At 36.8% G+C, this 24,270-nt stretch overlaps 1 protein-coding gene across 1 annotated transcript; it reads left to right on the top strand.

Annotated features, from left to right (window-relative positions):
• The first annotated feature begins 622 nt into the window (after positions 1-622).
• On the top strand, positions 623-2,920 carry LOC140863802 (large ribosomal subunit protein eL19x-like). The gene is made up of 5 exons (XM_073267478.1): positions 623-780; positions 1,414-1,536; positions 1,894-2,207; positions 2,492-2,562; positions 2,656-2,920. Exons 1-5 carry the CDS (start codon positions 669-671, stop codon positions 2,678-2,680), a joined length of 645 nt encoding a protein of 214 aa, XP_073123579.1. The 5' UTR covers positions 623-668; the 3' UTR covers positions 2,681-2,920.
• The last annotated feature ends 21,350 nt before the right edge of the window (positions 2,921-24,270 follow it).

The raw sequence follows: 24,270 nt of genomic DNA on the forward strand, positions 1-24,270 counted from the left end.
AAAAAATGAACGAAATTTCAAATTGAAATGAAATCTTTGGAAAACATATGTATAATATTTGTACGATTTTTTTAACATCGATGAACATGGACAATTAATGCATCAAAGTGAGTAATGATTTGAAAGATGAATATGTTATATATAAATTTTGTTAATAGGAAAATTGTTTTTTTTCCCTCATCTTTTATGGTTGGTTCTATACGATTTCGATATGCAATGTTGTAAGAGTTGAGTTTAGTATTGTATTTTTTTGTTTTTAGGTTAAACTTCGTTATTTGTTTTGCAATTTTAGTCAATACTTATAGAATTAAGTATTGATCTGATATGTGACATCTCAGCGTCTGATCATCGTCACTTCAATATTACATAAAAAAATTGACTAAAACAATGAATAAATGTTAAAAAAATATAAAAAACTGAAATCAAAATCAAAAATTAATAATATAAAACTAAAATCATAAGATGCAAACATAAAGAAGTAAATTTGCATTTTACCCATAATTATTATTGTTTGTATTTAAAAAAAGTGAGGAAAAGAATTTTGATATTGGAAGTTGGTAAAAGCCCAATAGAAAGGGAGAAAAGCCCAAAGCATAAACCCTAGGAGTGACCTACAAAAATGAAGCGTATCTTAGCAGTCAGTCTCCGGAGGAAAACACAGAGGAGAAATGGTGTCGCTGAAGCTACAGAAGCGGCTCGCCGCCAGCGTAATGAAGTGCGGCAAAGGCAAGGTTTGGCTTGACCCCAATGAAGCCAACGAAATCTCCATGGCCAACTCTCGTATGTTCTGTTCTTGGCCAACTAATTTGTGTGAGCGTTGCTTTGGATGCCTTTTATCTTTTTTATCGTTCACCATGTTTATATTTGGTCTTTTTCTGGTTTTGTATGATGGAGAATTATAAATTTGAGATTTGGATTTTATCTCAGATTTGGATATTAAAGAACATTATTTTAAAATTACTTTGAGTCAACTTATTGTGCCCTGTTATTTGAGCTCAACATATGGGAAATGAATTGTTGATGTATTAAACTGTCTGTGTTGTGTTAGGAGAGCTAGAGTTGGATTCGCACATCAAACGTAATTTTGATTGCTGCAGAGGCTGTAGTTGTTGAGGATTACACTCCCTCCTTCCTTATGAAAGTTTTGTAATCGATATATATGCTACAATATTTATGCAATCATACTGGAGATAACAGGAGGGTGGCTAGGTCAAGTTTTATGGAAATGAAAATATTGTTTAAGAATGACTCCTAGCCCACCGCCATTTTTGGTTTTATATATTCTAGCTGTGTTGTGAATTGCTAGCATCAATTAGAGCAATGAAGTATGTTTCTGTCATTAGCTGGTGTGGTTAAAAAAGATGGCATGATTAAAGTTGCATTATTAGTGTTCTCCTCCCTTCTTGGTTGTAGGACAAAACATTAGAAAGTTGGTCAAGGATGGTTTCATTATCAGGAAGCCAACCAAGATTCACTCACGATCCCGGGCTCGCAGAATGAAAGAGGCCAAGAGAAAGGGACGACACTCTGGATATGGTATTTTTTCTGATTTTTTGGAATTTATAATCTCATGGTAGTTTGCTTGGTAATTGATAGTTAGACTTCCTGTATCTTTTCTTAACTTGGCTATTGGTTGCAGTTTGTGACCAGAAATAATGACCGATTTGATTGGTGTATGTAGCTGTAAGATCTTGTCCTTGTGGTTGGTGGATTACATAGAATTGAAGCTTCTTTATTACCTTAGTGACTGAATGACCAATGGAACTTTACAGTTTTGTGAAAGCTGTCAAAATTTTTTTATCTGATTCAGGCCATGATCAAGAGCTTCCGAGCATTCATGGGAAGTAGTTGATTTTGAACCTTGTGTTAATGATTAATCTTCAACTATTTCAGGTAAACGCAAGGGTACCAGGGAGGCTAGGCTGCCCACGAAAGTGCTTTGGATGAGGAGAATGAGGGTGCTAAGACGTTTGCTTCGGAAGTATAGGGAGTCTAAGAAGATTGACAAACACATGTACCATGACATGTACATGAAGGTTAAGGGTAATGTTTTCAAAAACAAACGAGTCTTGATGGAAAGCATTCACAAGTCTAAGGCTGAAAAGGCTAGGGAGAAGACATTGTCTGATCAGTTCGAGGCCAAGAGAGCAAAGAACAAGGCTAGCAGGGAAAGAAAATTTGCTAGGAGAGAGGAACGACTTGCCCAGGTATTGCTTTGCTGAAGGTTCCAGCACACACATGCGGGGGTTGTGAAATATGAAAAAATATTTCACTGTATAGCATGAGTTGTATGCTTCTCTGTGTCTTTGGGTCGACTGTATCTTATACTTATAGCTAACGTGTAATGCTTCTCTTTATGCTTTGTTTAGTCAGATGCTTCCTCTAGCTAACGTAGATAGTTGTTTTTACTACATTATCCGTAAATATTAGCTTATGATTTTATTTTTGTACTCTGGATTTTAGGGCCATAATTCCATTTTTATGACTGCAGGGACCAGGAGAAAAAGTAGCAAAATCTGCAGCAGCCACTCCTGCACCAGCTCCCACTTCTCAAGCAACCCAGTAAGTGGCTAATAATTTCCAAGCATGCAATATTTGTTATTAATTCTACATAACGATGTGAGGAAACACTTCTTTAAAATGTTTGCCATGCAGGGGCACTAAGAAGGCAAAGAAGTGATCTTTAGATGGATGATTGATTTCAGAGATTAGTGGCTCTCATTAACCTCTAGTTTTGTTTTTAAAGCTCTGGTTGTTTTGTCATTTTCACATGATGTTATTTAGCGAACTGAACGTCAAAACACTCCCTCCCCCCCCACCCTTAGTTTTTTTTCCAAAAGTTTATTTTGTGTACGGTGTCTCAAAAACTTGTGGTTGGAACATTGCATCCGCGAGCAAAAGATTTTTTGTCTTATTTATTGAGCGTTTTAAACTGTTGGCACGTTCCATTTGTAGTTCGAAGTCTTCTATACTGCAGTCGAATCGGATCGATTATGGACTCGAACCCTCAACTGAGGGATGGGGAATTGATGATATGAAAAAATGGAAACCAGTTGTTGGTCGAGATATTCATATTAATAGCGAAAGCACGTGAAAACAGATTTGTTTTAGTAATTAAATAGACTTAGAAATTAGTAAAATAATAAAATATAAAATATTCAAGTGCCATGTAAATTTTTTTACATAAAACATGTAACAGGTCTGCATTGATTTCATTAACCCAATAGTTAGATGGAAATACTTTGAGTTTTGGATTTTGTAGATATTTTTTAAAATAAGTTTTTAAAAGATATAATTTTTGGTTTTTATAAAAGCTTTAATTTTGATTTAAAAAGTGTTTATTTAAGCATTTTTTTGGTCAACCAAACACTTTGTTAACTGAAAAACACTTTAAAAAATGTTTTTTTTGTCTTGTTTTTGAAACCAAACGGGGCCTTTATATCAAAACTTTGTAATTCTTTTTGTATAATTTTTTAATTTCTTACCTTGTGTAGTAGATATTCAAATAATTATTTGATATTTCTTGAGTTTTTATAAGTACATCATTAAAATCTAATTACAACATGTATTTATTACATACAAATAATTTTTAATATACTTGTATTATTTTAAAATCAATCATTTGGCACGTCAATATTTTTCATGGTTTGTTAATATATAAATAGTTTAAGTATGTTCTATAATTTTTTTAAATCGTTTTTCTCTTTCTTATATCGTTAGCAACTCAATGGATATATACTATTGTTAGTATGTTTTGTCAAAAGATAAAGAGTACATTTAATACTTTTAGAACAAAAATTATCTAAAATTTTATTTAATTTGTTAAACTTGTTTGTTAGATTTTGAAACTATAAGATTTCAAAAAAATAAAAATAAAAATCGAACCATCTAATACATTTGCTAAATTCAAGTGCAATTTATAACTCCAAATATGATATACATACATATTATGATATAATGTTAGAGACCATATTTTTTTAGCTTCGTATTTTTCAGTATGTCATTAAAAAACATTGATAATTTTTATTTAGATAGAAAATTGTTTTTTTTTCAACATATGATTTAGTAATATATTATATCTAATCTCTTTCAATATACCCATTAATTATTTAATATTTATATTGAGTGTTTTAACAAGTCAAAGATAGACAATATTCAATACAATTTAAATAATTGATCTTACATGAATGATACTATATATTTACTAAAAAATTAATAGGTCAATGTTTGTTCAACTATCTTTATACTATTTTTAAGTATTTATACAATCTTAATCTTCATACAAAAATTATTCTTCCATCTTTAAAAACCCAAAGAGTGACTAATTTCATTTTCTATTTCATACACAAAGTATAGTTTTTATCATAATTTTCAATGAAAATATATAAACACTAATTACTACTAAAAATGAATTAGAAACTATTCAAACTTTTGTTTCGGTATGTGATTTAATATTATATTTATAATAAAACACATATATTGCAACTAATATTAGTAGGGAAAAGTAAGTTTTATGTAATAGTAAAAATATTTGATCATTAATCCAAATAATTTTCAAAGTTAATAAGAATAAATAGAATCAATTAAATTGGAAGCTATTGGACGTCACAATATATCTATAATTATATTTATAAAAAAAATCGATCAATTAATTTGTCTATTTTTTTGTTTTGATCCATCAACTTTTTAATGTTTGGTTTTGATACACTAATTTTTAATTTTCGGTTATTTTGATCAAATTACTAACATTATAGCTTGACAGATATGCATTTACGATGTCACGTCAGCAGTTAAATCAAAATAGACGAAAACTAAAAGTTAGTGGATCAAAATCAAACTTTTAAAATGTAATGAACCGAAACAAAAACAAAAAAATAAAAAAAATAATTTACCAAAAAATTATTTTTTCCTATCTAAAAGCTCTCAAATTGCAATCAACTCATCTATCTTTTTCAACAAATTATTAGATGTCAATTCTTTCAAACAAAATGCTTTCATGGCAGCCACACAATAAATATGGATTGAATGTGTTGGAAGAATAATTATATGATAAGGAAATATTGTAATTATATATAAGGGTGAAATTTACTCAATTAATGTTGTAGGTATGAGAGTTCAATAGAGACAACTAATCATTCAATTGATTTTAATTTAAACAAAATAGATCATTATCGATAATTGTTTTTACTATTAAATATCATTTTACCTTTTCATCGTACTTCATATATTCTAATCTTCTAAGTTAATCATTTTTATAATATTCTAATCTTCTAAGTCAATCATTTTAATTTTTAGTTATTATCAGGGTTACTGGTAATGATTTTTGGTCTTAAAAATATCGAAGTATGAGGTAAATTAAGAAAAATAAATAAAAATAAAAATAAAAAACTCTTGTGATTATGATAATTTTATAATAAGATATGAATAAATAGAAATGAAATATATTCAATTTAAATTATTTTTAATATGAATGGATTTTATTAAAATATATAATGAGATATATGTGAATTTTTAATAAATATAAAGTAAATTATTGGCTAAGACATAAATGAATATATACATTTTATATATAAATATAAACACATAATACATCTTAGTAATTATTGCACATTAACTAACTTTATTCATTAATGAATATTTTCAAAATAAATTAAAAGAAAAATGCTAATAAAAATTTCCACCATTCAACGTTTATTGGGTGGAATATTTCAAAATTTCAACATAGGTTATCGGCTACTTTACCTAGCCCGTTTGGTTTCTCTACCAAGCTTTATAAAGTGCTTTTTTTTTTTAAAAAAAAAAAAATTGCTTTTGTAATTAATTACCAAGGTGTTTGTGTGGGCTTTTAATGCTTAAAAAAAAATACTTTTTTAAGATAGAAATAGAGCTTTTTAAGAAGCCCAAATTTAGAGCTTTTTTTAGTTTTCATTAATTAAAAAAGTGTTTTTTATCAATTTATCCAAACATAAAATCAACACAACTTTTACTTAAAAAGGTACTTTTAAAAGCTAACTTAAAAAAAAACTTTTTTTTTAAAAAAAAATCTACGGAAAGCAAACGGGCTACCACAATTAAGAAATACACAATTAAGGATAGATTATATATTGACATTTTAATTGGCAAACTAATAGATTAAATATACATTATCTTTTAAAATGTTGTGTTTAATTGGTTCAAAAAATAAATGCATCAATTAAATGAATAAGCAATACATTAACTTCCACAAAATCAACATCTCAAATTTAACCTTAAATTTTACACTATTTTTTCACTAATATTCATGCAATTAATGCAAACAATACATAGTTTTTGGGCAAGGTAGTAAAATAAGAATGCAAAAACTTTGTCCACCATTCATACTTTAGTAAACTTTAAATAAAAATAAAATGTTAGGATCAAATGCTTACCACTAGATCAAAAGTTATGACTATTAGTCAAGGCGTAACTTTATTTTCTTATACTTGTGGCAGTGCAGATGAGTCGGATTGTTAAGCCCACGAGTCCAGAGAAGAAAGTGTCTTACTGCTGGTGCTGTCTCATATCCTTTTGAGATTAGTCTTATTCTTTCTCTACCGTCGGCCCTGTCTTAACAGAGACAATATTACTCGTTAAGATCTGGTGTTTCTATTTTAAGGCTCATCAAGCCAACCAGATCAAGCAGCGCAACTGTAATTTCTCAAAACTCGGGAACACTACTAATCATACATTCTTTAAAACATTGAGGAAAATTTGCGGAAAATAAAAATCTTTTTCATTAAAAAAATATATTTAAAAGTGCATCAACAACCGTATCAAATAAAATTTTGCAGTATTTCCAATAAGGCCAACTTAAAATAAATAAAATTTGTTTTCTTCCAAAAAGATTAAAAGTAGACTATTCTCATAACGTGGTCCCAAGTCCTTCATATCGAATTTTCTAGCCAAGTGTTCTTTCAATTATTGGACTCGATCTTTGTTGGGACCTGGAAACAACATGTCATCCACATACAACAGCAAAATGATATAATCATCATTATCAGACCTCTTGAAATATGTACAAGGGTCTGCACTGAGTTTGTTGTACCCAAGGCTCATGATATAGGAATCAAATCTCTTATACCAACACCTCGGCGCTTGTTTGAGACCGTACAGAGATTTGTTCAACCTGTGAACCAAATTCTCTATGTCACTTTCTGCAAAACCTTCTGGCTAGAGCATATAGATATCTTCTTTAAGATCGCCATGAAGAAATGTTGTTTTAACATCTAGTTGTTCTAGATGTAGGTCAAACACTGCACACATTGCCAATAATACCGATCTGACTGTTGATAGTCGAACCACAAGAGAAAATATCTCATTGAAGTCAATGTATTCTTTCTGAGCATAACCTTTGACAACCAATCTCGCACGATATCACTCCACTTGGTTATTGCCATGGTAGTAACCCAGATACCAGGTTAAGATAATAATATGGTAAACATGTTTAATGGTTAGTATTTAACCAAATCAAAAGCTTAATTGGGTTTCATAAGCTAAAATTACACTTCCAAGCATGGATAGGATCGGAAGTTCCGAACCCAGATTGGAAGATTCGAAACCTGCAGATCGGAAGCACCGGAATGGAGCCAGTTTACTTCGGAACTAAGGCAGGATCGGAAGCTCCGATCCTCCTATCTCCAGCTGCCAACAATGCTTGATGACTCGGCTACAAGTTTTGAAAAGTGTCGGGCATGCACAAGATCGGAAGCTCCGATCCCGAGATCGGAAGTTTCGATCCCGACGTGTCACACATGCATGCATTGAGCTGGATCGAAAGCTCCGATCCCGAGATTGGTGGTTTCGATTGTCACCGGATTTTGCCCTATAAATAGGGGTCTCCAGATTCATTTCTGAAATACGAATTCCGAGTTTCTTTCTTCAGTTATATATAGTGTAAGATATACACTTGAGGGCCCTATCGGTTAAAAGAGAGGTTCTGAAATAACAAAGGTGTTGTTATAGTCATCCAGAACGAGCGACATCAAAGGACTTACGATGAACAAAGGTATGGTCTGGGAATCATATTAAGTTTCGGAAGTACTTATTAGCTTAGTTAAGGCTTATAAAACTGGTGTAGTGATACGATGGACTTTTGAATATAGGCTTGGAACCTAGGTCCTACTAGACTTGATGTAGTGACCCCTATCCGTAATTAGAGATTAATGAGTATATTAATCATGTGATCATGTTTTGATTTATTAATACATGATTAAAGAAATTTCAGATGGATTAACGGACTTCAGAAATGGACTCAGAATGACCAAAAATGGTCCGAAGGGTGACCTAGAACGGAAGCAACGTTGAGAAACAGACGCAACGTTCTGGCCATCTGATGTCATCTGTGACTTCAACAAGATGATGTCATTGCTTACAAACGTGATGGGACATCGGACGCAATGATGGGAGAACGTACGCAACGATCGGGAACAGACGCAACGATGGAGGAATGGACGTTCCGTTTGCTGTCTATAAATAGGGGTGCCGAGGCCTCATTTCAAATCGCCCATCTCCTCTCTTCTCTCTTGTTTCTTAGCCTTTTAACCCAGATCTAGGGAGTTCTAGGCATCCTGTTGGGAATCCGAAAGTAGCGGAACAATACCGGCATCGTAGCGGAGCTATGCCTAAGTTTTGAGTCAGTCGCCATCAGTGGGCTGACAACGAACACAGGTATAACTATGGTCTCCTTAAATTATTTAGGTAGTGTTTGAGAGAGCTTCTAAGAAGCACTTCTCATATTTTCGTTAACAAAATTTCACAAAATTTTAAATCATTGTTAATGAAAAAGCTGAGAAGTACTTTTGAGAAGCTCCCTCAAATACTACCTTAGAAGTATGCAATAGCTTAGTTAAGGCTTTTAGAGCTTATTGAATGATGCATGGGTGTTTGCATTGTAGAGTTGATGATGGGCTTGGAAACAAGAGTGGGACTGCTAGGACTGCCTGTAGTAAGGTACGTAAGTACTGACTGAGTTAGCCAGCGGGTTTTGCATGCTTATATGTTGCATTTGTGTGTCATATTATTATGCAGCATGTGCATATCATATTGTGTCTGTCCAAATTTTGAGATGAGCCACGTAGGGGCGCTCAGCCCTGTTCAGACGATCGATGTCGAGCGCCCCGCGACCAACGGGTTGGCCGGCACTGGCATTTGTTAGACACGGTCTACGTTCGGTAGGAATGAGCAGTGTATGCAGGGTTTGATTCCCGGATTGTACCACTCATGTCCTAGGCGCCATTACTGAGCATTTGTATACAATTATCCCAGATATGGATACCCTGTCATTTTCATGCATCATATTTGTATGTTTGACCCGTGCTTTTGTATTGAGCTTAGAGCTCACGTCTAGTATTTTCTGTGTATCTGGACACCCCATTGACGGGGCAGGTGTAGGTGCAGGATTGAGCACCAGGAGCGTGGAGTGGCCAGTGACCTTGGAGATAACAGGATTAGCTGTAGGTTTTTGCCCTTTAGGCTCATTTATTCGATTGATTTGTATAATCAAATTTGTTTAAACCGGTTGTATTCTGCCTGTATGATTTTATTTAAGTCTTCCGCAACAATTTATTTAATGCATGCTTAATTATGCTCTTAACTCTGATTAGGTAGTGGATCCAGGTAGGGTCGCTACATTTATTGGTATCAGAGCATGCATGCAAGAAACTTGGGATATAGAATTGAGACTTTGGGTTATCCTTGTAGGATTGATGAGACCATGGAAGAGATGATGATGCGGCAATTATGTTGCCCAAAGACTATCATCATCGGCAAGAATTTTAAGATTTGGTTTATGGATTCCAGCAAGTGCGGACAGGAGCGATGGATCGTGTCCGAGCTTTCGATATTTCTACTCATGTGGATCCTGGATTTGGATCTAGTACCGGATTCCAGAGGCAGTGGCAGAGGATTGGTGGGGACTTACTTGATGTTTGCATCTGTACAGTCATTAACATGATGAAACTACTCTGAGGATTCTCCATTCGTAGTTGGAGAGATTTTCATATAGACCTTCAGCAGGAAATGCCTTGAGTGGCTAAGGTATTACTGGTTTTGAGGGCAAGGTCTTTAAACTCATGCAGAACATGGTTTTGTCGATATGCTTGTACCGATGCGTTCGGTAGGTACACGGGAAACTTCATGTTCAAAAGCATGATATGAATACAAGAAGAAAGCTGACGGTAGATCGTGAGCAGAAGAGGTCGACTGAGGCACTGATGCAGAGCATAGCTGGTTAGCGAGCACGGAAATTTCTCCGGATGTCTTTGCAGGAGAACAAATAGAGAGATTTGGTCAGGAGTATGCTAGCATTGATACATGTGTCAATAAGAAGCTTCATGCTCAAGAAACGAAGACTAGTACGATGATTTTAAATATTGTATGGTTGTAGTTGTAAGCAGTATTTCAGTTGTAATGAATCATCATACTTTGGTTGTATCATTTCAAGTTTTTGGTTGTACATTTTCATTGTATTTTGGATACTGTATGTATTACATGGGATTGTAATAAAGAAATTGTACATAACTTGAAATAAATGATACGTGTACTATTTATCCAGCAATTTGCGAATGATTGCATGATTGTGTTGAAGGTTGGCTTGGTTTTAGTTGATTTGTTTTCAACTATTGTAGCTCTTGGGTTGAGTAAGCCAATTGTAATTGTTTGACTTGTGGTTAGTGTAGGATTTTCCTAGGATTGACCTAGTTAGTCAGTGAGCTAAGATAGTGTCAGCGATGAGTGGACTCATTTGGAGGCATAGGAATATTGTTTGGTTTAGAACTTTGGGCTCTGTTATAGGTTGTTTCCTTAGAACAGTAGGCTGTCTGACCTTATTAGGTTGAGACTTGTGATGATGGGTTTTCATCAAGATTTCAGGTCGAGTATATGCCGAGAGTTTTGGACTATGACCATGATTTGACATGAGGAGGCGCGACCCTATGTCGATGCACCATGGAGCCTTTGTGCTTCAGGGAATGACGGTGGGAAGGCTACTCAGTCTAGAGTTTTGGAAACAGTCACGACGAGGTATGATCTTGGATTAGATATCAGGTTTGATATCAATGATTCGATTTCGTCTGGTGTGCCAGAGATATTAGTTGAGTGTTCAGCTGAGAGGACCAGTCTTGGAGAGATTTCCTTGACGAGTGTGTACTTTGAGCAGATAGATTTTGGCCTATGAGGTACTGCTAGATGGGTTGAGCTTGTAGGTAGATGGATTTCTACCAGCGATGACTAGGGGTTGTCATCAGAGTTGCGATTAGAGTTCCTGGTGATAGGAGTTATCCGAGACGCTGGAAGGAATGTTGTTTCGAGACTTCGAATCAAATAAGGGAATTGCTTCATCAGTAATTGATTATATCAAATGCTAAGGATTGTACAGAACTATTTGAGGTGCGAGGGAAGCGTGACTTATGTCAATGTACACTTGTTGGTGATTCCAAGTGGGACATTGTGGTAAGCTACCTCAGTCTTGAATTGTTGCACAGTCTTAGCGAGGGATATGATCAGGAGTGTGTCCAAAGATTATGGAAATCTTTGGGATTCAATAGTTATAATTCTTGGACTTGACAAACCGTGGCGTTCATCCTGAAGGGTCGAGGCAAGGATGGTGAGTCCAGTGTTTGCGCTAAGCATTGTCTGATGTTTTCAGAATTAAGCGTAGGATTTTTCCATGGGATGGAAAATGGTCTAGGTTGATAGATCGCGAGCGATTTTGGTCTTAGTTCGTCTTGATCTTCGCTTTGGTTGAACAAGACAGCGATTGGTAGTGCTAAGGTGGCACGGGATTTGTGCTAATGACTATTAGTGGCACTTTTCTGACTCTGTCAGAGTTAAGGTGATTAAGTCCAGTGTAGGAGATAGATGTCAGTAGTAAGGCGCGAGATTGTGCCAATAGACTACTAATAGCTATTGTCTGGTTATAAAGTATGGGTGTGTTGAAACCAGAGCGATTTGGGTATTCCAAGTGTTAGAAATAATAGACTTGTGGCAGCCAAGTCAAGAGTATTGATCGAGCTACATAGGTATTGATGATCACTGGTAGTCTGATTTGAGTTTTACTATTGAGCTTAGTGCGAGCCACAGTAGAATCAACGAGGTCGATTAGTTGAGCCCAATCAGGGATGATCAGGGTGTAGCAATTAAGAAACACTTGGGATAGTATTTTGACGCGTAGTGCTTAAGGGGATTTGTACTTGGTACAATCTCAGAGCAGTCGACGACCTGGGATAATTTAGTAGTCTCTAGGGTTGCCGGAGATGAATAATTCTGGATTGCTGATCGGGGACGATTGCAATTGGACTTGTATGATCACGTTAGGCGATAACTTGACTGTAGAGACAAGAAATAGAGTTGGTAGTTTCCCAGGATAGTGTCTTTTGCTAAGAAGAAACTAATATTGATTCCAGCAATTGTTTAGTGATAATAATTGCATACTCGGGATTGAGTAACGGAAGGGATCAAGATTTTTGCTTCGTGTGAGAGTTGTCCACTAACAACGATATCAAGAGTGTCAACAGAACATTTTGGCGGAGTGTTCTTGTGACGAACCGTTATGTTGAATTCGACAGGTGTTGGAAAAGCTAATGGACATTAGCAAGGGGACATCAGTTGTCTTATTGTGATATATGACATTAGCTAGGATCTAGTTTTCAAAATATAGCAGGTTGTGTCACTAGTTTCAGCATGAGGTGCGTGATACGGTTGGGATAGTCGATGATCGACTTAGTAGCCAAAGAGTTTTGCCTTTGGAATTGAAGACTTTGCAAGATCGGGACGGATAGAATTAGTTCTTTCCAGTCAGCAAGTCACATCCGTGCAGACTGTTGTCAAGGATATTGCGTTTTAACAATGGACAATGGTTGGATGCATGATAGGTAGCTAGTGATGATGGTCTCATCAGAGACTCCGATGTGAGTTATACCAGGTGCAATGACTGACGAGTTTCGAGATAGAATAGGAAGCGTTTCCATATGCCAGTGCACTGTGGAATGTCCCAATTGAGCATATTGGTGGGAGATTGACTTAGTCTTGATGTGTGTACAGTGATTGCGAGTATGTATAACTATCAGGAGGATGTACATCGATTGAAATTCATGGGTGAATAACCTATGGTTGAGATGATGTAAATCATCAGAGTTGCGATGATTTCCATTGTGGTATATGCGTATGACCTTGCAGACCAATGGTTCAAGAAAGAACTTTGTGACATGATTGTCATGTGATGAGAATTCCATGACACAATGATTGAGTTATACTAAGAAAACATGAACGGTGATTAGTACTACACTGAATGGTCTGAGTTCCCAGTAATTGTTTTGAGAAGCTTGTTTTGCTTCAGAGTAGCATGGGAAAGATAATCAGTCTAGGGAATCATGGGAAGCAGTTATGTTGAAGTATGACTTTGTGGATATTGAATTCTCTTGAGAAGAAATTCAGTATTTGTTGTGTCAGCACAGTGTGGGGAATGGTGTTGCCTGACTAGAGGTGTTGTGCACCGAGAGATTTTTGAAACCATTGGGTGGTTTGATGCAGTTAGTGATTCAACGAATGTCGTAAGACGGTCAGATTAGGACTTGGTCTTCGTCGGTCTAAGAGTTTTCTTGGGACGATGATCTCGATCGAGCGAGTGTTTGTATCCTTCGTGATCAGTGAGATCGTGGTCAGAATGGAAGATGTATCAGTGTTGTGATACGTTAGTGCCAAGGAAGTTTGACTGTCGACCAGCAGCGCAGTAATATTCAGGGAGAATGCTAATGTGGTTCAGCATTAATGGAGCTTGTAGGGAATTCGATAAGAGTCTGAGTGTGCCGGAAGCTATTTTGACCAGAAACTCGAGCAAGTGTCTTTAGTCTACCCTAGATTTTTAGGACGAAATCTTTTCAGGGGGGGGGGGGGAGAGAATGTAGTGACCCGTATCCATAATTAGTGACTAATGAGTATATTAATCGTGTGATCATATTTTGATTTATTAATACATGATTAAGGAAATTTTAGATGGATTAACAGACTTCAGAAATGGACTCAGAATGATCGGAAATGACTCAAAGGGTGACCTAGAACGAAAGCAACGTTGAGGAACGGATGCAACGTTGTGGCCATATGATGTCATCCGTGATGTCAGCAAGATGATGTCATAGCTTAAAAACGTGATGGGACATCGGACACAACGATGGGAGAATGGACGCAACGATCGGGAACGGACGCAACGATGGAGGAACGGACATTCCGTTCGCTGTCTATAAATACGGGTGTCGAGGCCTCATTTCAACTCGCCCCTATCCTCTATTCTCTCTCGTTTCTTAGCCTTCTAACTCAGACCTAGGGAGTTCTAGGCATCCTGTTGGGAATCCGGAAGTAGCGGAGCGATCCCGGTATCGTAGCGGAGCTATGCCTAAGTTTTGAGGCAGTCGCCATCAGTGGGCTGACGACAGACGCAGGTATAGCTCTGGTCTCGTTAAATTATTTAGTAGTATGCAATAGATTAGTTAAGGCTTTAGAGCTTATTGAATGATGCATGAGTATTTGCATTGTAGAGTTGATGATGGGCTTGGAACCTAAAGTGGGACTGCTAGGATTGCCTGTAATAAGGTACATAAGTACTGACTGAGATAGCCAACGGGTTTTTCATGCTTATATTTTGCATTTGTGTGTCATATTATTATGCAGCATGTGCATCTCATATTGTGCATGTCCATCTTTTGAGATGAGCCACGTAGGGCCACTCAGCCCTGTTCGAACGATCGATGTCGAGCGCCCCGCGACCAATGTTGGCCGGCACTGGAATTTGTTAGACACAGACTACGTCCGATAGGAATGAGCAGTGTACGCAGGGTTTGATTCCCGAGTTTTAGCACTCATGTCCTAGGAGCCATTACTGAGCATTTGTATACAGTTATCCCAGATATGGAGACCCTGTCATTTTCATGCATCATATTTGTATGTTTGACCTGTGCTTTCGTATTGAGCTTAGAGCTCACGTCCAGTATTTTCTGTGTATCTGGACACCCCATTTGACGGGGCAGGTGTAGGTGCAGGATTGAGCACCAGGAGCTTGGAGTGGCCAGTGACCTTGAAGATAGCAGGATTAGCTGTAGGTTTTTGCCCTTTAGGCTCATTTATTTGATTGGGTTGTATAATCGAATTTGTTTAAACCGATTGTATTCTACCGGTATGCTTTTATTTAAGTCTTCCGCAATAATTTATTTAATTCATGCTTAATTATTCTCTTAACTCTGATTAGGTAGTGGGTTTGGGCTACACTTGAACTAGCCTAGAGGTACGTATACATTGACTGAGATTGCCAGCGAGTATACATGTTTATATGTTGCATTTACTTGACATTATTATGTGACATGTTGTATGTTTTACTACTTTCGATATTCATATGTCATGTGCACATACACGTTGAGTCTATACCTTGATATACCTTGACTATAGAGTCGCTCAGCTTTATACTTGTATATAGTCTACCACTGGGAGTACCGTGACGGCGGGGACATGTATGTCTGATTACTCCGATGTACTAGACGATTGTGGTTGTACCCAGAGGTTAATCCGCGAGGTTTCAGCACTCACGTGGCACCTGTATTGAGCATGACTTATCAGATGACCCGTTACCAGTCATCACGATTGCATGCATCATATGCATATGTTTACTCATGTTTATGTACTGGGTGTTAGTCGCTCATATCCTAGTAATTAGCTTGGACACCCCATTTCACGGGGCAGGTCGTAGGATGGACGGAGCTGGGAGTTCGAGGCAGGACTAGGGAGCAGGAGCTTGTAGTGAACATTTTATACAGCAGGATTCGATATAGCTGTATAATGTTTTCAGAAAATTTTATTTTAAGTTATTTTGATATGGTTGTATCACTACTGAGTTTAATCTTTTAACTATTCTACTAAGTTTGATATGTAAATTATGGGTTATGTTTCCGCACGTTTTACTCGGTTAAGTACTTGTGCATTTATTAAGTTTAAATGCATGCTATAGTTTCTAGTTAGTAGGTGATTCAATGTAGGGTCACTACAGTCATCACATTTGATCTTATAGACCCATCTGTTACCGATAGTTTTCCTCCCTCGTGGAAGTGTAACAAGATCTCAAGTTTTATTCTTTTCAGCTTCCAATTCTTCCTGCATTGCTGTCATCCACAGGGACACATTCGAGCTTTGAGTAACCTCATGGAAACTCAATGGCTCACCATCCTTTGTTAATAGACAATATGCAATGTTACTTTCAATGACATAATCTGAAATCCAACCTTGTGGTCTTCTCACTCGAGTTTACTGCCTTACTTTGAAAACCTCTAACTCAACTGGTTCTTGTTCGTCAAGCTCTGGTATTGTTTCACAAGAAAATTGATCTTCGTCTGTCTTATTTTCCACCTAAATGATAGTAGTTTCTGAATTCAGTGTGTCATTGTCTCCCTTCACTTTATCTTCATAAAAAATAACATCTCTGCTAATAATAAGCTTGTGGACAGAGGGATCTCACAAGCAAAACCACTTTACTTCATCAGTATAGCTTAAGAAGATACACTTTCTGCATTTAGAATCCAAATTTGATCTTTTTTGTTCATTGTACAAAACGTACACCAGACATCCAAAAGTATGTAATCGAGAATAATAAGCTGGCTTGCCAGTCCACACCTCCATTGGAGTCTTCAGATCAATCGCCACTGAAAGAGAACAATTGATGATGTAAGAAGTGGTTTTGACTGCTTTTGCCCAAAATAACCTGATAGACCCACAGTACTCAACATAACCCTTGTTATGTACAACAAAGTTATGTTCATCCGCTCTGCCACTCCATTCTGTTGAGGTGTGTAAGCCATTGTGAACTTTCTTTTGATGCCCTCATGCTAAAATAATGCATCAAATTCTTCACTGGTATATTCTCCTCCATTGTACGTCCTCAAACACTTAATTTTCTTGCGAGAATCAAGTTCAAACCGCGCTTTGAAAACTTTGAAGACTAAAAAAACATCTGATTTCTTTTTGATTGGATACACCCATCTCCTAGAGAAATCATCAATAAACGAGACAAATTATCTCGCTCCTCTTAAGGACACCACCGGTGCTTGCCAAACATCATAATGAATCAGCTCCAATATTCCTTTGCTCTTGGCAGTGGATGTGCCAAACTTTAATCTGTGTTGTTTACTGGTAACACAATGCTCACAAAAGGATAGAGTCACTTTTGTAAGCCCCGACAACATCTTTCATTCTAAGAGAATATTCATTCCTTGTTCTAACATATGACCGAGCTTTCTATGCCATAACACTGTTAACTATTCTCTCGAACCAATTGATGCAACAGCTAGTTCCGCCTCTTTGTGTGTTTCTCCCATAAGTACATACAGATTTGAAGCAACTTTTTCCGTCTTCATAACCACAAGCGCGCCTTTTACAATCTTTCATGATCTCATTCTCAACACGGGTTTTTCACCCAATATCATCCAATTGCCGCAAAGACAAAAGATTCTTTTTCAGGCCCTTCACATGTCGTATCTCCTGTATGGTGTGAATAGTACCATCAAAATTTTTAATTTTGATGGTACCGACCCCAGCGATTTCCAAGGCATAATCATTTTCCATGAATACAGATCCTCCCGAGACTAGTTCATATTGATCAAACCTTTCTCTCCGTGTCTTCAAGTGTCACATCGCTCATGAATTCATAATCCATGCATCACATAATCTGTGTCTGCCTTCCGCAACTGTTGCTGCTTCGCTGAATAATATTTCACCACCGCCTGAAGTACTAACCACATTTTATTGATATCCATTTTCAATGCTATTCGTATACTCTCTCTTGAAGTGTCATTTACCGCCATGTTTAAAGCAGTAAAGATTTTTCTTCTTACTTCTGGACTTTGATCTACCATGTCTGTGGCTCCCACTGGAGTCACGCTCCGTCAATCTTCCTTTAGTCATCGGTAAAGCCTCTGCATGCTTCAACGTTGCCAACCTATTTTCCTTGTTCTTGCGACGACCCTCTTCTCCAAGAACCGTAGTTAAAACGTCGTCAAAATGTAAATTATCGGAAAGAACATTGTTGGTAACGTTGATGATGAGTTGATCGTATGAATCTGATAAACTCTGAAGTAGAAGCTCCGCACGTTCTTTTTCCTCTATTTTATGCCCCATAGTTGAGCCGAAAAAATAGAGTATTCAGTGTATTGATATGGTCGGTCATCGATGAGTATTCCGCCATCCGAAGAGTATAAAGATTTTTCTTTAGGAAAATTTTATTGTGCAGTGACTTGACCTCGTACAGTTTTGCCAGAGTATCCCAAATAACTTTTGCACTTTTTATTTCGAAGATACTTGACAATACTTCATCCGTTATAGCCAAGTGAAAATTGACAACAACAATGTGATTCATCTCATTTCACTTTTGATCATCTGTGATGTCCGTGGGTCTATCTCCAATAGCTGCCAAGAAATGATCCTTTGTTAGAATTGCTTGCATCTTCTATTTTGTAATGCCCCGATTTTATCATAATTGAGTTTATTTGAGATAATCGGATATTATAGAGTTTAAGAGTCGACTTGATTTGATCAGGGTCTATTTTGTAAATTTTGGAAATTTCAGGGACTAAAACGTAATTATTGGATTTTATATATTATCTACCCTTGGTTAACTAGTCTCATTACACCATCATCTTCCCCAGCTCGTTACCCTCCATTGAAACGCCCCATTTGAGATTTCAAGCTTTCATATTTCTCCCCGAGCTCGATCCGTCCGTTAGAATTTATTTCTGAAGGCAGATTAGAGATCACCGCAGCGAGAGCTTCGTTCTACAGTATGTTTTTCTCTGATCAGTTGCACTTCTATTTTCGGATGTTGTTAGAATCGATTGAGTTTTGGTTATGTTGTTCTTGGCAGAATTTTGATCGTTTATTCTCAGTCGGTTTTGAAATAAAGCATCGTTCGGATTTGTTATGATTTTTGAAATCTTATTTTTGAAAATTGAATTTTTAGATTTGTTGGGTTTGAGCCTTTATTGTTGTATTAGCATTGATATGAGTTGATATCGATATTGTACTACTGTTTGCGTTTCCGGTTCGATCAGTTTATAGCCGTTATGCCGCTGGTTTGAGTTTTAGAGATTTTGAACCGTTTGAATGGTAGACTTTAGCTATTGAGTTTTGATCGTCATTGTTGATATTCTTTGCCTCCGTACAGATTCGTTTGGAGTTTGTCGAGCCCTGTGTTAGCAGCATTCGATCATCAAAGAGTTGGTCGAAAAGCGGTAAAGAGTTTACCTTGAGCCTTGCTGTTGTTTAGGTTGTGTAGATTTTGATATAACCTCTTTTGTAGTGTATCCAGAGTTAGAGCTACTTGCATTGAAAGGTACAAGCAGTCATTGTTAGCGGGATAGCATACTCGGGATAGTTGGTTCTTGAGTTTTCCCTTAAATCACATACTTGCATCAATACTTGTTCTAGCATGTGGAACTTGTATTTTGTTGTTGATTGAGCTTTTGTTATATGGCTTAATGTTTTATGTTTTCTTATGCATTCATCTTGAGTCAAACCTTTGATTTCAGCGGGCAGAACATCCCTTTTTGTTTAGACGTTTTGGGGGCTATACTGCGAGTGGCATGGGTGTAGAAGTTTACCTAGTGTACGCATACTCCTTATAGTCGAACCAAAGTCTAGGGGATTGGGATATGTGGCACCACCTCGAATGGGAGAGTCGGTGAGTTGTTACGTGATCTCATCCTCGGGATCCCAAAAGTATAGCAGCATTCCCTTGTTTATCATAATTGATATCCCGATTTAAAGACATGCATATCTTTCGTTTTGATTTGATTATGTTTTCTGGAAAGCATGTTGTTGATATATTACTTAATTGCTTGTTATGTTGCTTTTACTGGGAATATCATTCTCACCGAAGTTATCCGGTTGTTGCTTTGTTTTGTATGTGTACTTGGCAACAGAAGGGGCACGATCAAGTCAGCGAAGACCTGTTTAGCATCAAGAGGGAGAGATAGTATTGGGACTCGGTTTAGAAGTCGTGTCAGCATGTCTATCTAGTTTATGTTGGAACATGTTTAGATCTCGAACTTCATTGTTTATGTTGTATCGAATATGCGAGCTTTATGGTTAAATGTTGTCGTTGCATGTTCTATCCTTTTGAGCAGTTGATAAAATCTAGAATTTCATGTATTATTTGGAGAGATTGTGATTGTAATGCATGATTATGATTTGAAAGTATTGGGTTGAGTTTTATCAAGTTTCTGCTGTATTTTACTTCTGTACTGTCACCGCTCGATCGATAAGATTTGACCGATCGAGCGAGTGAAATTTTGCCATGTTTTTGTTCTTGTTTTAGGGTGCCCGCTCGATCGGTGGTTTTTTACCGATCGAGCGGTGCTGGTTTTACCCGGACAGAGAGTTGGAAGTTTTGGGCTCGCTCGATCGGTTGAATTCTACCGATCGAGCGAGACACTATTTCAAAAAAAAATTATTGCTTTTAATCTTGTATCTTGTAGGCTTAATTGTTGTTTAATCCGAGATTAATTGTTTAGAACCGAGGTCTCACAAATTTCCACGGCAAAAAATTGCTCATATTGAACTTTTATATCTCGTATTTTACCGTAATTGTTATTACAATAATCCTGACTTATAAAATCTTCAAAAAATATTTTTTGATGTGGAAGATCAGTCAAAGATGCAACCACAGAGCATACTCAAAATTTTAAAAAATTTTATGCCAAGGCTCTGATACCACTTGTTGGTCCCAAACGCGACATCACGAGATAGAAAATATTGAAATTGAAGAATAAAATAGACACAAAAAAACCCCTAAAGTTATTAAGATAAAAACCACGGGCAAGATGAAAAGATTTCACTATAATATTTGGAGAATTACAATCTCTCTCTGTGTTTTCAAAGAGATACTCACTCTCTTAATACAGGAGAAAACCTATCTTACAAATATATAGAAATACACTCAAATATTTTGAATGTTTTATTGAAGAAATGAACTCAGAATGATATGCCTGAAAGAATCGAGGATTGCATCTATTTATAGATGCCAATCACTACCTGAACCCTCAGTGGAACATGAAAATATGCAAATTCAAATATGAATTTGCTTTTGTGTTGTCAAAGTTTGTGGCTCATAAATGAGCATTTGTCCGCGTGACATAATTAGGTAGTGTTTGGGAGAGCTTCTTAGAAGTATGTTAGGAAATTTAGTTTTGGTATTTACAAAGTCTAAAAGAAATCCAAACTAATTGAGCAACTAAAGTGCTAAACTGATATTCGGAACTAAATCGTGTCATCATCAACAACCGCGCTCAAACTGGCCAAAGGATGCAGTTTGCCTCACTAAACTGAATCCATCAGTTTACCCATGCCAGACTGACTGCATCACACTACCCACAAAATTTTACCACCGTACCACTTCTGGATAAGATCATCCGTACTCTGACATCTCTGCAGAAGGTAGTGCCGCGATACTAAGGGAATGTCGGCTCCAGAAATCGTTGATGATAGTGACAAATCCAACATGAATAATTTAAATCCTATCTGTAGGACAATTTGAATTTATGACCGTTGACAATCCAAAGGGTATAAATAGAGATCTTGATCAATCTCAGGAGCTACCGATGTTCTGAAACCTCTGCCATTCTTGCGAGAGTACTAAAAGCTTCATACGCTCAAGATTTGATCAAGAAACTCAAATCACAAACGCTGAAGTGTTATTCTGATCATTGTAGGATCATTTTTGTGCTAAGAATTTTGAGTTGTATTCATTCTATTCACTTATCAGTCTAGGACTGAAACTGAAGTGTTATACTAGGATTTCTTGTTTAGGCAGTGTCTAAGTACTAAACTGGATCAGGGTTTTGCAAATGGCTTGTAAAATTCAAAGTCTTCTAGTGAAATCCTTTTGAGGCAGAAGAAGGGGTGACGTAGGAGTGTTTGAAATCTCCGAACATCCATAAACAATTGCTCGTACCATTTCAGTTTACTCACCATCACCACACATCCTAAACTGATATTCACTTAGTGTTTTGAATCTACAGTTTGACATATTTCCGCACATATTTTGTTTGTCAAACTACATCTGACATTAAGATAACCCTGAAACTCAATCACTAAACCGATCGAGTTCAATATTTCCTACTAAACTGTTTGAAAGTATATTTACCCCCTCCCCTCTCTAGACTTTGAACCGATCCTAACAATTGGTATCAGAGAGGTTGTTATCTTATTCTTAAAACACTGTACCAAAATGACTTCGTTTAGCAAAATTCCTATGTTCTCAAAAGAAGAATTTGATGATTGAAAAATTCGTATGCAAGCACATCTATCAGTACTAGATGATGACATGTGGTTTGTCATCACTGATGGACCTCTTGCAATCACCAAGATCAATACTGCTATAGCTCTTTCTGGAGGTGGTCCACAGTACATTGAGAAACCAAGAATTGAATGGACTGCTGAAGACAAAAAGAAACCAAATCTTGACAATGTGGCTAAAGATATCTTGTATAAAACTATTGACAAGAATACTTTCAGCAAAATCAAGACATGCAAAATCGAAAAAGAAATTTGGGAAAAATTGATTCAACTCTGTGAAGGAAATGAACAGACCAAAGAAAACAAACTGTCTGTTGCTACTAAAAAATTTGACAACATCAGGATGAAACCTGGTGAATCAATGACAGAATTTGATGAGAGAGTCAGTAGCATTGTTATTGAGCTTAATGGATTGGGAAAGACATATCCCAACAGGGAAGTCATTCTCAAAGTTATTCGAGGCCTTCCCAAAGAATGAGATGTGAAGACAATGGCTATGAGAGAATCGAAGGACTTGAACAAACTAGAGGTGCACGACCTATTTGCAGATTTTAAGGCCTATGAATTTGAGTTGCAAACTCGAGAGGAAGATCAGTCTACCTCTCAACTGGCCAAGGCCTTGACTGCAGTGAAGATAGAGTCACCAGCTCAATCAAAAAAAATCAGCAGAACAACTGAGCAGTGATTCCATGTCCTTATTTGTGAAGAAGTTTGGCAAGTTCATCAGAAGAAACTAGGAAGGATCCTACAGAAGAAACTTCCAAAAGAAAGATGCAGTCGAAGAACCAAGAAGTTTCTTCAACTGTGGAAAAACAGGACACTTTATAGCTGACTGTCCCAAACCGAAGAACTTTGACAAAAGGAGAAGTTCAAGGGATCACAGACACACTTCGAGACAGAAATATGAAGCACTGGTTGCAAAGGATAGCAAAACCAAGTGGGCAGAAACAGATAGTGATTCAGAGGGATCCAACTATTCCTCCAGTTCCAGTGATGATGAAGAAGAGGTCAAGTGTCTTATGGCAAATTATTGTGAGCTTCCATCCACTAGTGAACGAGTATTTGATTTCAGCTCTGAGGAATTTACCAGAGAGGAACTGATAAAATCACTTCATGATATGGCAAATGAGTATCATCAACTGTCCTTAGCATTCGATGAAGTCAGAAGCAAGCAAAAGGATCTGCAAGATGCCTCAACTGAACCCACCTGGGAACAATCAGTTGAGATAAATTGTCTTGAAACAGAGATTGCTGTGCTCCGAACTGAGAATGAACAACTCAAGATCAACATCATGAATCTTACAACATAAAAACAATGCATGGATGAATTAGTAAGATCATGGAATAAATCTTCGAGCTTGTTGACAGAAATGCATGAATTACAAAGACCCTTAAATGACAAAACTGGTCTAGGGTTTGGTAAAACAACTGACATTGTTGAAACAAGTAATCAACCCAAACTGAATATGTGCAAAGGAAAGTTTATAAACTTTGTACGAGCAGTTAGGGTAAATGAAGATGAAAAACCCATCCTTATGACTTGGCAGCAAATAGAGCAGATGAACAAGAAAATATTTGGTATTGGCTTCAATCCTCAGGAAACTAAAGTTGAAGTTTCTAAAAGTCCTGAACGGACTAACACACATCAACTTAATCCTATAAGAGGAACCCGAGGTCATTATCATAATCAACTTCCAGTTCAAAAGCAATATCGGCATTTAAAAGAAATAGGAAAGGGCAAACAACACATGGTCTCACAAGCACATCGCACTCCACCATCTAGAGAATCTAACTTAGTACGCACCTATAGGAACACAGAAACTGGTAAACTGGTTAAAGTATTCCAGGTTTGGGTTCCTAAAGGATTAATCCCTCGTGGACCCAAATAGATGTGGGTACCAAAAGTTATTCAACCTTGTGAATGTAGGTAAC

The sequence above is a fragment of the Henckelia pumila genome, chromosome 4 (genome assembly GCF_033568475.1).
Source record: "Henckelia pumila isolate YLH828 chromosome 4, ASM3356847v2, whole genome shotgun sequence".
Taxonomy (NCBI): domain Eukaryota; kingdom Viridiplantae; phylum Streptophyta; class Magnoliopsida; order Lamiales; family Gesneriaceae; genus Henckelia; species Henckelia pumila.

Coding starts and splice junctions, on each gene's coding strand:
- LOC140863802 (XM_073267478.1), top strand. CDS start 669: ATGGTGTCGCTGAAGCTACAGAAGCGGCTCGCCGCCAGCGTAATGAAG. Junction 1,537..1,893: donor GGGACGACACTCTGGATATG/GTATTTTTTCTG, acceptor CAACTATTTCAG/GTAAACGCAAGGGTACCAGG. Junction 2,563..2,655: donor CCCACTTCTCAAGCAACCCA/GTAAGTGGCTAA, acceptor TTTGCCATGCAG/GGGCACTAAGAAGGCAAAGA.